General features: G+C 34.1%; 1 protein-coding gene across 2 annotated transcripts; it reads right to left on the reverse strand.

Moving 5' to 3' along the window:
* Positions 1–5,882: 5,882 nt before the first annotated feature.
* On the reverse strand, positions 5,883–11,436 carry LOC110856396 (carbonic anhydrase 1). 2 transcript variants are annotated; one of them, XR_004836303.1, is made up of 8 exons: positions 11,225–11,436; positions 11,123–11,158; positions 10,580–10,744; positions 10,371–10,515; positions 10,195–10,309; positions 9,573–9,797; positions 7,029–7,958; positions 5,883–6,186 (listed from the first exon to the last, which is right to left on the reverse strand). XR_004836303.1 is itself a non-coding variant. In XM_035857037.1 (7 exons), the coding sequence occupies exons 1-7, from the start codon at positions 11,343–11,345 to the stop codon at positions 7,653–7,655; spliced, it is 1,113 nt and encodes a 370-aa protein (XP_035712930.1). In that variant the 5' UTR covers positions 11,346–11,436; the 3' UTR covers positions 7,028–7,652. The 2 variants fall into 2 exon arrangements, 1 of the variants encoding a protein (XP_035712930.1); XM_035857037.1 differs by lacking the exon at positions 5,883–6,186 and having other exon boundaries at positions 7,028–7,958.
* Between the last annotated feature and the right edge of the window lie 2,076 nt (positions 11,437–13,512).

Raw genomic sequence — 13,512 nt, forward strand, 5'->3', positions numbered from 1 at the left:
TTCTGTGGGACTGACCTATAAGCTTTTATACTAAAAATATACAGTGAATTTCTAAATGGCGTACAAATCAACTGGTTTACAATCCGTGACACTAAAAGCTAATTCTCTATATAAGCATGTATCTATATTATCTATTATTAGTAGTAAATATATTCTTCATTACGTCTAGAAATTATCCATTCACGACTCAACTGAACAAATTTAGGATAAGTTATGTTACCTTCCCAGTCGCGTGGTAGCGAGTTCCATAGCTTAACAGACCGATAGTTTATGCTTTTCTGGGAGAAAGTCGTTTTAGTTCTGGGAACAACTAACAGAGGAAAAGTACGCCTAGTTGAGGATACAGATTTAAGATGTGACAGGTTCTTAAACGCATATTTAAGTAAAAAAAGGTCTCTCCTCTCTATAACTGTTAACATATTGCACTTTGCTCGTAAATCAACGATATTTAATTTGTGTCGGAGGTCTTTGTAGTGTCGAGATTTGCGGATACGTGCTTTTTTCTCAATAATAGGCAAATAGAAATTTAATAGGTAACTGTCAACTTTTCGTTGTATAGTGTCAAGTTGTGGAGTTGTTAGCGTTGCCCATATGTCAATGCAGAAATCTGCAATCGAATGTAAATATATGACTATTCAACATAACCGTCATTACATTTTCACTTAAATAACGCTTTAACCCATATAAATAACCTAAGTTAACGTAAATACGCTTACTTACTGATTCAAAGTGTTGTTTGAAACTCAGTGTCGAGTCAAGTTCCACACCAAGATACTTAAAACAAGAAACTTGCTCGATAACATGACCGCTATCTAACACCAATGGCGAGTTTATAAATTTGTCCGGGATGGGGTCTCTACTTTTATGAAAAATTTGGTATTTAGTTTTGTCGTAATTTAGTGTCATATTATTGTCAGTATACCATTGTTGAATGCGAATTACTTGGTCTTTCAGTGTTTGTAGTAATAGGTCCAAATCTGTTCCTGCAGTGTACACAACGAGATCATCGGCATATAATAGGAACGGCAATGTAATTATATCAGCGATATCGTCCTGATAAGCTCCGTAAACAACAGGTCCGATCGTACCACCCTGAATTATACCAGTAGAATTGATGTAGTATTTATCACTATTTTTAAATCTAAATAATGTATCGCTAACACAATTATGTATTGTTTTGATATAAATGGGGTGTAACTTATACTTAAACATTAGCTTTTTAATTAATAAAGATCTGTCAATACTATTGAACGCTGATTTAGCGTCGAAATAAATAGCTACACATTTAGTATTCGGATTGATCAAATTCGAGAATTTCACATTCGCCATTGCGCCAAGAGTGGGATATTTTGTAAAATTATTATTGTGCAGTTTTATAAAGTTTACAAAGACTTGGCTGAAATATGTTTATACTAAACACAGTCTAAACTTAAAATAAGGAGAAAAATAGAAAATCTGAATTTTTATTGCGGCAAAAGTATTTCAGAAAATATTTAATGGCTTACAAATCTAACAAAAGTTGTCAAAGTCAATTTAAAGTTGACGCTTTTGAATTTTAAAAATTTCACAAACCATAAGATAGCGTGTTTTTGTAAAAGATTAACAATGCGCCATTTTGCTCGGAATGCTACATAACTTTGCATATAACGGTATTACATTTATTTTGTTATTCCATACTTTTTATAAAAAAAAAATTTAAACCTAATTTTTCCAAATTTACACACTTTGGAAAGTATAATTTTAAAAAGTTTGCACATATTACTTACGATAATCGTGATACGCTTACAAGCTTATGTGCCCTAAATATCTGTATTTTATTTAAATAAAGAAAAAAATACTAGAATTTTATAAGTGGCGTATAAACTTGACAAAATGAAAATGACTAATTTTCAACTTTCTTATGAAGTTTACGCACATTCGAGTGCATTAACTTGCACCCTTATTACTCAATTAAAAATTATTATTATTATTATTAATTAAAGTATTAAAGTCGCTTATGGATTTTTGAAGTCATACTCAAAAACACGCCTGTTAACTTTCATTCATTTGACTGATTATGATAGTGAATAAAAATGAAATTCCAGTCATTTGAATAAAAATGACCGAATGATTCCGTCATTTCAGATGAATGACTGTGAATGAAAGGATTTTTCACTCTTCATTTTTGACCCTATGCTTAAATAATACATGGGGTGAGTAAGAAAAGAAATCAGATGCAGTATAAAATGAAATGGATTTGAACGAAAATCTTCAATATGAAATCGGGATGACTGACTTTGAATGAAAACTGAATTTTTGAACAGGTATGCTCAAAAAACATATTATGTTTTTTGTTTTTCCTTATTAAGGAAATTATATTCCTTTCAAAAATTATACAAAATATGCCAAGTCAAAATTCACAATATTGCTCGAAATGCTAAATAATGTTATATATTAACGATATTTTGTAAATACGTATGTTATTAATGTCATTTTGCCGTTGTCGACCTCAAGGTGTCAGGGAGACAATGTACGCCGCTGCACGCCGTTCACGGAAATGAACATAAAAAACAACTGCTACACTCACATACTATTATGTTATTAATGTCATTTTAATGTCATAATTTTCATACTAAACTTTAACCTACATGTTCCAAATTACAGATTTTGTAATTCTGGCTTAGCTTAATTTTATAAAATTTTATAAATTGCAAATATTCCACTAACCTTGGCTCAATGCAAACTTCCTCTAAATGATTCACCTAACTTCCCGTTTAACTATAAAAATTTACCAGTATTTTCTAATGGCGTACAGACTCGACAAAATTACCAATTGCTCAATTTTCGACTTTTTTAATTGCTCAAAAATCATGCAGAAATTATATTCAATTCCAACATTAAACAAAAGGGTGCAAATTCAAAGTCGAAATGCTACATAATTTTAAATAATAATGTTCTTAATTTTATGTTTTGTTCAATAACCAGTGTGTGCAGTGCTAACCCTTTTGCTTTTTCTGCATGCCTTTTTGCCTTTTTGCCTTTTTCAATGCCCTTTTGCCTTTTTGCGTGCCTGTTTACCCATTTGATGCCTTTTTGCCTGTTTGATTCCTTTTTGCTCGATTTTTGACGATTGAACCCGATTTATGGTCGTTTATAATGTATTAAAGAAATTGCAGAATCTGCAATAAGTTTTTAAAATGTTTTTAATATTCCGACGAAGCTTCCTCAAATTTTTAAAATGGTGTTGGAGGGTTCTGACTTTCACTAAAACTTCAAATTAGTTGAATACTTTTCCCTAGATGTCTTCAGCGTTGTTTGTACACCACCATCAGCTTAATTAATCAAATTTTGACTCTAAAGCTCATAATTGCGAAAAGTATAAAGAATGCAATGAATAAGTTTCACTTTAATTTTATCACGGGGGTTTCGTCCCATCGCGCCCCAAACTAGCAAAAGGCAAAAAGGGACAGATTTTTGTGGGGCTAAAAGGCAAAGAGGCAGGCAAAAAGCCACTGCCTGCCTTTTTGTTCTGCACACACTGGTTTCAAGGATATATTTAGTTCCCCAAAGAAAGTTCGGCGTGGTTAAGAAATACTGCGGATCAAGGCGAGAAATTCGGGAATAACAGATTCGCCATTGCGCCAAGAGTGCGACTTTAGTAAAATTATGTATTCAAATAATTTGCACAGTTCTATAAAGTTTACAAACATTCGACTTACCTGCTTTAATCCACTTTAATAATGTGAAACATCAGTAATTGACGTATGACTTAATAAAGATTGTTGTGCATTGCATAATCTGCATGACTTGAGTAAGTTTATCAATTAAGGTATGATTCAAAGACTTATGTACACAAAAATAAACAGTAAAATGACGTTGTGCAACTATGTATGTTTACATATTCACATTTATTGATGCAGAATCGCAGTGATACTACTTTGCATAAGTTAATTAGTGATTATTTCACATAGATCTTTTTACTCTTTATTTTTGTACACATACACAGATCTCACACGACTGGGATACGGTCTTTTGGAAGAAGTACGACAACCTATCCTCAGATACTGATTTTTTTCTTTACAGAATATTTTTACCTAATATTTTTCAATAATGACTGACAATGGAGGTCTCCCAATGTATGCTCACATATTTGGACCAAACTGGTGTCAATCGATCGCAAATATAATTAGTATGAAATTTGCAAATGGAACTATCTGCCAATGCTTAAGTTTTGCGGAGATATTTGCATCCAAAGAGGGGAAAATGAGCAGCAAAATTGAAAAATGTAAAATTTGCAGGCCGGTGGTAGAGGTGAGTCGGGCTTGGGCTTTAATCGGGCTAGCCCGAGCCCGCCCAGGCCCAACGGGCTTTGGGCGGGCCGGGCTTTTGAGTTTGGCCTTTGAGTCGGGCCGGGCCTGGGCGGGCTTTACTTGAGTAGGGCTTGGGCGGGCCCGGGCTTTTGAGCTGAGCCCATGAGTCGGGTCGGGCCTGGGCGGGCTTTTCTTGAGTCGGGCTCGGGCTATACTCAAAAGCCCGACTAATATTTTTCGTGGAGTTAGGAGTAATATGAGAGTCAAAAGTTTGGCCAAAAGCGCACCATTTGTATTTTATACTTGCAATTCCCAATTCATTATTGTATTCTCATAGGATTCTCATTAAAAAGTAATTCCAATATCACAAATTTTCAAAATGGAAATGGTTGTTGTTATTGGTGTGAAACAAATTACTACCAGGGTTGCACATCTAAAGTGTGAAAGGACGGAGAATACAAAATAAGCTTACTGTGCAAGAGGATACATACTCAAAGAAGATGAGGCTATTGGATCAAGCGAGGTCAGCATATCCTGAAATTTTGGTGTGGCGCCACACAATTTCCATTGATGCAGAAAATTATTCCAAGGATATTATCAATCCCCGCATCACAAGCTAGTGATGAGAGAGTGTTTTAAAGCACCGGTTTAACGTTGACCGCCAGTCGCACTGAACTTAGGATTAGTGGCAGTAGTTTATCCAACCTGAGATTAGTTCATTTGTTTACTAAACATCATTGACACTAACAGTTTTGGGTTTATTTATTTTTGTACCCTGTGAAAATAATTTGTTGAATACTAAACCTTTAAAATGTGTTTGTTAAATAATTTGAACTTCTTTATTTATAAATTCGTGTTTCATCATGCGTAATTTAGAACGCTCTACAAATTTTATTTTTAATTGTATAAATTTTTAATTGTATAAATAATTTGTCACGCTATAACAAAAAAGCCCGATTAAGCCCTATGGGCCCGGGCTAAAAGCCCGATGGGCTCGGGCCTGGGCGGGCTTTCTCAACGCCAAGCCCTATAGGGCTTGGGCGGGCTCGGGCTTTAGAAATCTGGACTTGGGCGGGCCCGGGCTTTTGAGTTGGGCTTTGAATAGGGCTTGGGCGGGTCGGGCTTTTGAATAGGGTTTTTGAGTCGGGCTTAAGCGGGTCGGGCTTTGAAAATCTTAGACCCGACTCACCTCTAGCCGGTGGGTGCGTTTTCTCATCCTTTTATGAAAATATCTCCGCAAAACCTGCGCATTGGCAGATGGTTCCATTTGAAAATTTCATACTAATTATATTTGCGATGGATTGACACCAGTTTGGTCCAAATCTGTGGGCATACGTTGGGAGACCTCCATTGTGAGATGAATTTAGCGATTAGCAACATAGCTAGGTGAAAAATAAAGCTACAATTTCCTCCTCATTATCATGATACATTGGTTTATTATTGATTTATTATTATTAATCAAATAATTGATTTATTATTTCATTAATTAATGACCATTTTAAATGTACAAAAAAATGCACTTTTTCAATGTCATCAGGAAATTATTTTGTAACGCTTTTACGTAAAAAATGAGAATTATAATTCTCATTTTCTTTGGATTACGTAAGTATCACCAGATTTTTGACTTACGTTGCTCTTCGCTTGTTTATTTTTCTTGCAAACTTTCCTTTTCTTACAGCCAGAAAGCAGTAGGTTTTCGGCTTTTTTGATATTTGAAGATTTAGCATGATACATTACATGCGATTTGGTAAGATCGCCTTGTCTTCGATAGTCACTGGCCCGGCGTTTAATATTGACCGTGGCGCCGACCCTAGTCGTCTTTTTAGATTTTGCCTTCAATTTCAATTCTGCTTGGGACACGCACTTGATTACGGGTTTGGCAACTTTCTTCTTGTTCCTGGTAAAATATTGGGTCAGTCAAAATAGTTAAATCTACTTCGCAGTGAAAGTTAATTGAAGTAACTTTTGTGTATTAATAGGTGAAAAAGAATAATGCAATAATTGTGCATTATAAATAATTTTTCTGGTCATATATTTTACGATCTGTGGTAATAATTTGAAACCACTAGATTCGTTTTTACTACAAATATTACTAAAATAATAAAGATTATTACCGACTTTGTAAAAATTTATTACCAGATCTTTACCAAAAGTTAACTAACAATGGAGGTCTCCCAACGAAATTAGTGTCAATCGATCACAAATATAATTAGTATGAAATTTGCAAATGGAACTATCTGCCAATACGCAGGTTTGGCGGAGATATTTGCATTCAAAGCAGAAAAAATGCACAGGAAATTTGGAAAATGAAAAATATGCCAGCCTTTTAGTGCGTTTTCTCCTCCTTTTATGCAAATATCTCCGCCAAACCTGCGCATTGGCAGATAGTTCCATTTGCAAATTTCATACTAATTTTATTTGTGATCGATTGACACTAAATAATTTCGTCCAAATCTGTAACATACGTTGTGAGACCTCCATTGTAAGTCATATTATTATGGTTTTTGAACAGTCATATACATACGTTACGAATTCGGTAATAAATAATCTTTGCCAAATTAGATATTTACAGTATAACTACTGTTCGTCCATTATTATTAGTCGCAAAAAATTCTGACAGGTTACCTGGCAGATTATTTATTTTTCAATTAGCAACCAAATAACCTCTCAGAAAATTTTCCAAGAAATTGCGACTATTAATATTGGATGAACAGTAGTTAACAATGTTCGGGAACTTACCCTTTGTTTGTCTTTGGGGCCATTTCGATTTCAAATAATATGCTTTTCCACGGTGTTAGCTTAGATACGTATGTTTTATTACGCCGTTTAGAATCGAACGTACTTTAATACTACAATAATACTACTGTACGTATAACCCGGTTCTGACTGAGCAGGATACGTTGTGAGTCATATTTAATTTGATCACGAAAAGCGGATTAAACGTTTGCTTATCTAATCAGGTTTGAACACAAAGATATTTTCTTGATATCATCAAAGCCGTAATTTATTCATTGCAATGAAGTTCAATGAGGGTATTCATGATTCCGTCGTAACCTTATATAGTATTCTTCGTGTCGTAAAATAAGTTACGATATTTAGGAGGGCTTTATAAGCGTGGTAAGATTTTGCCATTGAAAATTAAGAATAGACACGATCAACTTATTCAGGACCGAGTAACAAATTCTGTTGCTAAATGTAAATTTTGCATAAATGTTTGCTAAATTGGTTAATATTTGCTAGTTATAAAATTTTTAAAAAGATTTAAAAAAGTTGTACTACAGAAGGCAGGAATCTTATTCTTTATAAACATAAAAATAGTCGCAAAATTATTTAATGACTTGCAAATCTGACAAAAATTGTTCCTTATATTACGAAGAAATAAGGATTAAATAAAGGAAATAATAAATTGAAAACATTTCCAAATTGACCAACTAATAATGACAAATTCCAAAAAAATTGATTTCCTAAATATTTCAGCGCATTGCTCAAAAGACTGAAAATACTGCCTCCTCCCCCGATTTGTACTAATCCTTGCTTCGTCACGGTTAATATTCTCTTAATTCCGGGAACTTTAAACCACGTAAGGCTCCTCCCATTGAGGGGTTGGGTCGGCCGGAAATTCATGTAAAGGAGACCATCAGGATCCAACACTTGTTGGAAGGACATCAACTAAAAGAAGAGCAAAAGCATGAGATCAATTTTTTGCAGTGTTTCGCTTTGCTGTTTCGGTGTAAACGGGCAAAACGGGCTAGTACTCGGATTTTTCGAGCGAAACGACAGGTTTTCTTTGTTTGTATTAAATTACTCTTTCATTGAAATTACTTGAATTTCACTACAAAGTGCACCGAATGGGATTCAAGTAAACTGCAAAATACCACTTAACCGTCCCTGGGACAGTGAATTTCTAGAAAATGATGTTAAGGGTTCATTTTGGGAGAGAATGGAAAACGGATCCGTAATTCTGTGGAGAAACCCGCATTCCCCACATATTTACCGATCCATTTTCCATTCTGTCCAAAAATTAAGAAATTATTTTTGTGCCTGCGTCCCAGGCAGCCTTAAGGTTCTTATTCTCGTTTTTTAATAAATTTTTTCACATGAAAAATTTACCTTGAGTTTTTGACAAATGTTAGACATAGAATTTTGGACGTCCAAAAGAGTAAATGAGGCAAAATGTTACAAGTTTTCAATGCTCTTATAAATGGTAATAAATTATTACTGCCCGGAGTACAAATGTGACTCTGCAGACACGGGTATCACGGTTCAGTAATCTTATTGATTTGGAAATATTTAAGTGTGATGGATTTAATTTTAATTTCAGCCCGCTCGCAATGTTAAATCAAATAAATTTAAATTCAAATAAATTTTCCAATCAATACAAATAAAATCCGTTATTTTTTTGGCAAACTTGAAAGTCAAAAATTAAGTTTCACGAAAAGTTGCATTTTAAAATTTAATTTTTAGATGATTATCATAATGATTGGAACATACATAGTTATTACGATCAAATGAAATGTCAAAGTAAATCGCTCGGAAGTTTGTAACGTAATAAGAAAAGAAATTCCTCTTCCATGTGAATCTAACTTTCTCTCAAAATAGGAATAAATACGTAATTTTATACACAGTTTACAAACAACTATTTGATTTTCGTCTTGTTTCGACACATTAATGTTGTACGGTTAGAAAGATTCGTTACTTCCGGGGTATTTTCTTTGTTGTACTATTGTTGCAAATAAATTGCACGAGTTTTGGCAAATTTTTAAGTCAAGAATTAATTTTCAAGAATATTTATAACACGAAATAAAATTATTTTTAGGTGCACATCATTTGTAGCGGAATGATTTTTAAATTTTTTAATATTCGATTAGAAAACTGGTAGTAAATCAGTACTACCAGTAAATAGTAATGAATCTACCGGGGTTAAATATAATAATACTTAACGGCAATAATTTATTTTTCATTTAACAATATCAAATTTACCTTTCGGAAACAAACTACTACCAGTCCGGTAGGAAGCTATTACCAAATCAATACCAGTGCGGAGTATATATGTATCTGACTCTATCAGATAGTGAATCTTAGAACAATCCGTTGACGTATGTGTACTTACATGAATTTGCAAAAAAAAGAACTTGTAACATTTTGCCCCATTTTCCAATGTTGGACGCTTTTGGACATTGTGGATATATTTCCAACGTCAAAAATTATTTTGGACAGTTATTTTGACCATTCCAAAACGAAACACGGATTCTTTGACTTTTATTTTGCACTTTTATTTCTCACCTGAGGTAATGAAATAGAGACCGGAGTAGTAAAAACTGTCCACACGACGTTCTCCGTGCACGGTGGGGTCGTCAGGGATCCCATATAGCGGACATAATGAAGCTTAAGTGGGAGGAGGTTTTCAACATTTATAACTTTTTGGTACGACGTGAACACTGGGTCTTCATGGAGAGAAAGCTGGACAACGTCGACGATCGGAGTCATGGCTGGATTGGCAAAACCAACCTGTGCAATTAAATGATGTAATGTACGTATTCGTTTAATTTACTGTTTCGCATGTTCAAGTCGCATCGCAGCATCAGCATTTTCAAAATTTTGAACTAAATGAAGATGCACAATAGTCTGGAAAAATCTGTCAAGCTTCAAAAATTATTTCCCCCATATTTCCCCCTGGAATTTTCGAATATTCCTGGGAATTTTTGAAAGTTTTCGAAGAACGTTTGAATATTCCTAGTAATTTTCGAAGTTTTCCGGAAACTTCAAATGCCTTCCCCAAAAAACGCACTTTCCCCCTGGGAAATTTCGAAAGTTTTTGCCAGACAAGTTCACATTTTTAAGCCAAATATTTTTGCGATTTTTTTTGCAAGTGTTTCTGACCATGTAAACTCGAATACGGCCCTACCTGAAATAATACTGCCAAAACAGCCACAGCTTGGGGATCATTTACTGCCCTCATTGCATCCATGAGGGTCGCATATTTAGCGTTGTGATGCACCATATGCATCTCGAGGGGATATCTGCAAATAATTATGGAAAAGTGTGAACAAATAGTGGTTAGGAGATGGATGAGACATTTACCTAACTCCGTTCAACGTATGTTCAGACCCCCAGTGGAAATGTAGCTGGCTAAAAAGAAATGTGTTCCCCTTGGTAGGACTGCCCCCATCCGTGAACTGTAACCCGGCAGAAGTGGGACTCGTCGCACCGTCGAATTGGATTTGAACTGGGCATTTACAAATTAAAAGTGAAATATTTAGAATTATGAGTAGTAGAATTGTCGCACTTACAAGAATGTCCCGTATTCCTGGCGAAAAATATGGGTTGCGCGACACTGTAGGCCGGATTAAGGGTGAAGTAGCTAAATTTCTTAAATATTTTGTAGCTATTGGATTGAATATCTATGGGAGACTGACGCCCACCCGAGGTGCATGTCCCTGGCCAAAATGGCGGACCTTTAGATTATAATGAGACCACGTAAATCAGTTTTGTATGTATTCCAAATAGTTTGGAGACAAATTGTCGCCAACGGAGTGCTCTATTTATTAAGGAAACGTTTTTGCCACTAATAAAACTTATGTACAAACCAGATGTAATTATAAAAAATTCAATACTTTCAAGAAATCTTATTCAGATCAAAAATGTTCAATTGTTTTAATTGCATCTGTTTAGCACATGATTTTTTTTTACTTATTTTCCTTTGGTGAGAAAACGTCTCCTTAATCAGTACCAATAAATAGAGCACTATTGTACCACCGTTGGTGACAATTTGTCACCTAATTATTCGCATTGTATGCAATCTTATATATAAAAAAATTAAAATGATCTCCTACCGCACGATAAATTTGGATCATAGCAAAATGCAGGGTCTAAAATTAGGTAACAAATATAATCACTCTTAAATAAATCGGGGTTAAAAACGCTAACCACTTTACTTTGTCGATCCTGCACCCATTCAGGATTTGAGACGGATACCACTTCCTGAACAAATAGCTTGAGCCAAATCAAGGTTAGAAATGAGAATCCACATCTCCACGTGGGTAATAATGTTCCCATTATTTGGCTTTAAATTTCTAATCCTAAATTTAAATTGGCACGAAATTCTACAAAACTTATGTACTTCATGCTCACATTGTGTTAACCCCAATGAAAGAATAAACCCAACATGACAAAAATTTGAGTCTGTCACCACCCTATATTTAAAAAGATAAACGAATGTTTTCAAGTATTTCGTTCCTATTACACTCTTAGAAATCTGGTATAGTCAGCGAGGTATTGATTTCTCGGTATTAAACTTGCTACCACTTGGAATTAAAATTATGCATGCCGGTCCATAAAAATTTGCTACCGATGTGGTAAAACTCTTCTACCGAGTGGTGGTATTGATAAGCAATACCGTGTAATAATATTACACTGTATTACTTATAAATACCACTTTGAGTAATATATGAATACCGCTTGGTACTAACTTAATACCGGATTTATACACTGTTAGAAATCTGGCATAATCCGCCAGGTATTAAATAACTTCTCGGTGTTAAAGTTGTTACCGCTTGGTATTAAAATTATACCGGTTCGTACAAATTTGCTACTGATATGGCAAAACTTTAATACCGAGCTGTTATTACACTGTATTATTTATTTGGCAGAGCCATAATATACCACCGCTTGGTATCATTTTAATACTGGATTTCTAAGAGTGTAGATCTGTCTACTTGTCATGCGAGTCACGGTACGGGCATAATATTGCCTGAAACCATGCCCAAGTAAACATCCAAGTTTACATGAGCTTGACCGATAGCAGTGAACGTGCGACTGTAAAAACGACGCAGTGACATCACGTTGGATCAATTAAACAATAAATGTCAAAAAGAGTGACAAGATCAATGTCAACAAAGGGCACGATCAAATTGTGGGTGAGGCAGAGAGGAAATAAATAAAATACGGGTCTGTATCTGCATTTTATTGTCAAGTTTTTGGACAAATACTTGGACATGATTTTTATTTGTTTGGTATCGACATTAATACGGCTACTTGTATTTATGTAGGTATCATGGTTGGCTGTGCAGAATTATTAATTTTGTTAAATCATAAGTTAAGACTTTTACTGATATGTACATATTTAGCTGACATGATTAACGTGGATTCCGGACACCAGACAAGATGTCAATTAATGCTGTCATAAATGAGAATGATGCCATGATACACTGTTAGAAATTTGGTATAGTCAGGCAGATACTGTTTTCTTGGGATAAAGGTTCACACCGCTTGGTATGCCGATCCCTAAAAATTTTCTACCGATACGGTGCAAACTTTAATACGAGCTATTTTTACACGGTATAACTTACCAGTACCACTTTGGTAGAGTCATACATTTATGAATAGCACTTGGTATTAATACTGAATTTCTAAGAGTTGATGTAATAACACGTCCTGATAAATTTCTATTGGAGTGCTGGGAACATTGTTCAGTGGCTTGTAAATCTTATAGAACTGTGGGTTTTTTTTTAATTTTAAAAATATCACTAGAAAAAAAATATATTTCTGTCAGAAAATAAACAAAATATGTCAAATCAAACTTCTACACAATATTTTTCAAATATGCTGCACTCTTAAACATAATGTTACTCTTGTCACTTGTGATAAGTAAATGCACTTTCAGTTATATATGTACATATTAAGTAAACTATATTAAATCAAGAGTAACTTTAATTCGATAAAGAGCAAAGTTTACTTAATTTAAAATTGTGCATTAAAAGTGTGCATTTACTTTTTATCTTTTTATATTATTTTTTAGAGGGTACATATTTTATGTACCTACTACCTGAATTATTATTAATAATAAGAATTATTAGTTTTTTATTCAATTTTTATTACGGGAATTGAACCAAAATTTTCCAAAATGTAAATTAAACTTTATTTTGCAAAGTTTACTCAGATTGGACTATTGGACTAGATAAGCTTCGCCAAATTCAATTATAAAAATACTTGTGGTGCTTCATTATTCTAGAATTTTCTAAATGGCGTACAATCTTGATAAACTTAACAGCACTCAATTTTCATGTTTCAAAAATCATGCAATAGAAATTAATAAATTGCTTCAAATCGAAATTTCATTCAATCTGTAACACCTTTATCTAGAATTTTAAATCTAAACTTTCAAACAATTATACACTTTACAAAATTTTAGTGTATTCACAATTTCTACCCCTTTTGTCTACGA

This window comes from Folsomia candida, unplaced genomic scaffold (genome assembly GCF_002217175.1).
Source record: "Folsomia candida strain VU population unplaced genomic scaffold, ASM221717v1 Fcan01_Sc015, whole genome shotgun sequence".
NCBI classification, from domain to species: Eukaryota; Metazoa; Arthropoda; class Collembola; order Entomobryomorpha; family Isotomidae; genus Folsomia; species Folsomia candida.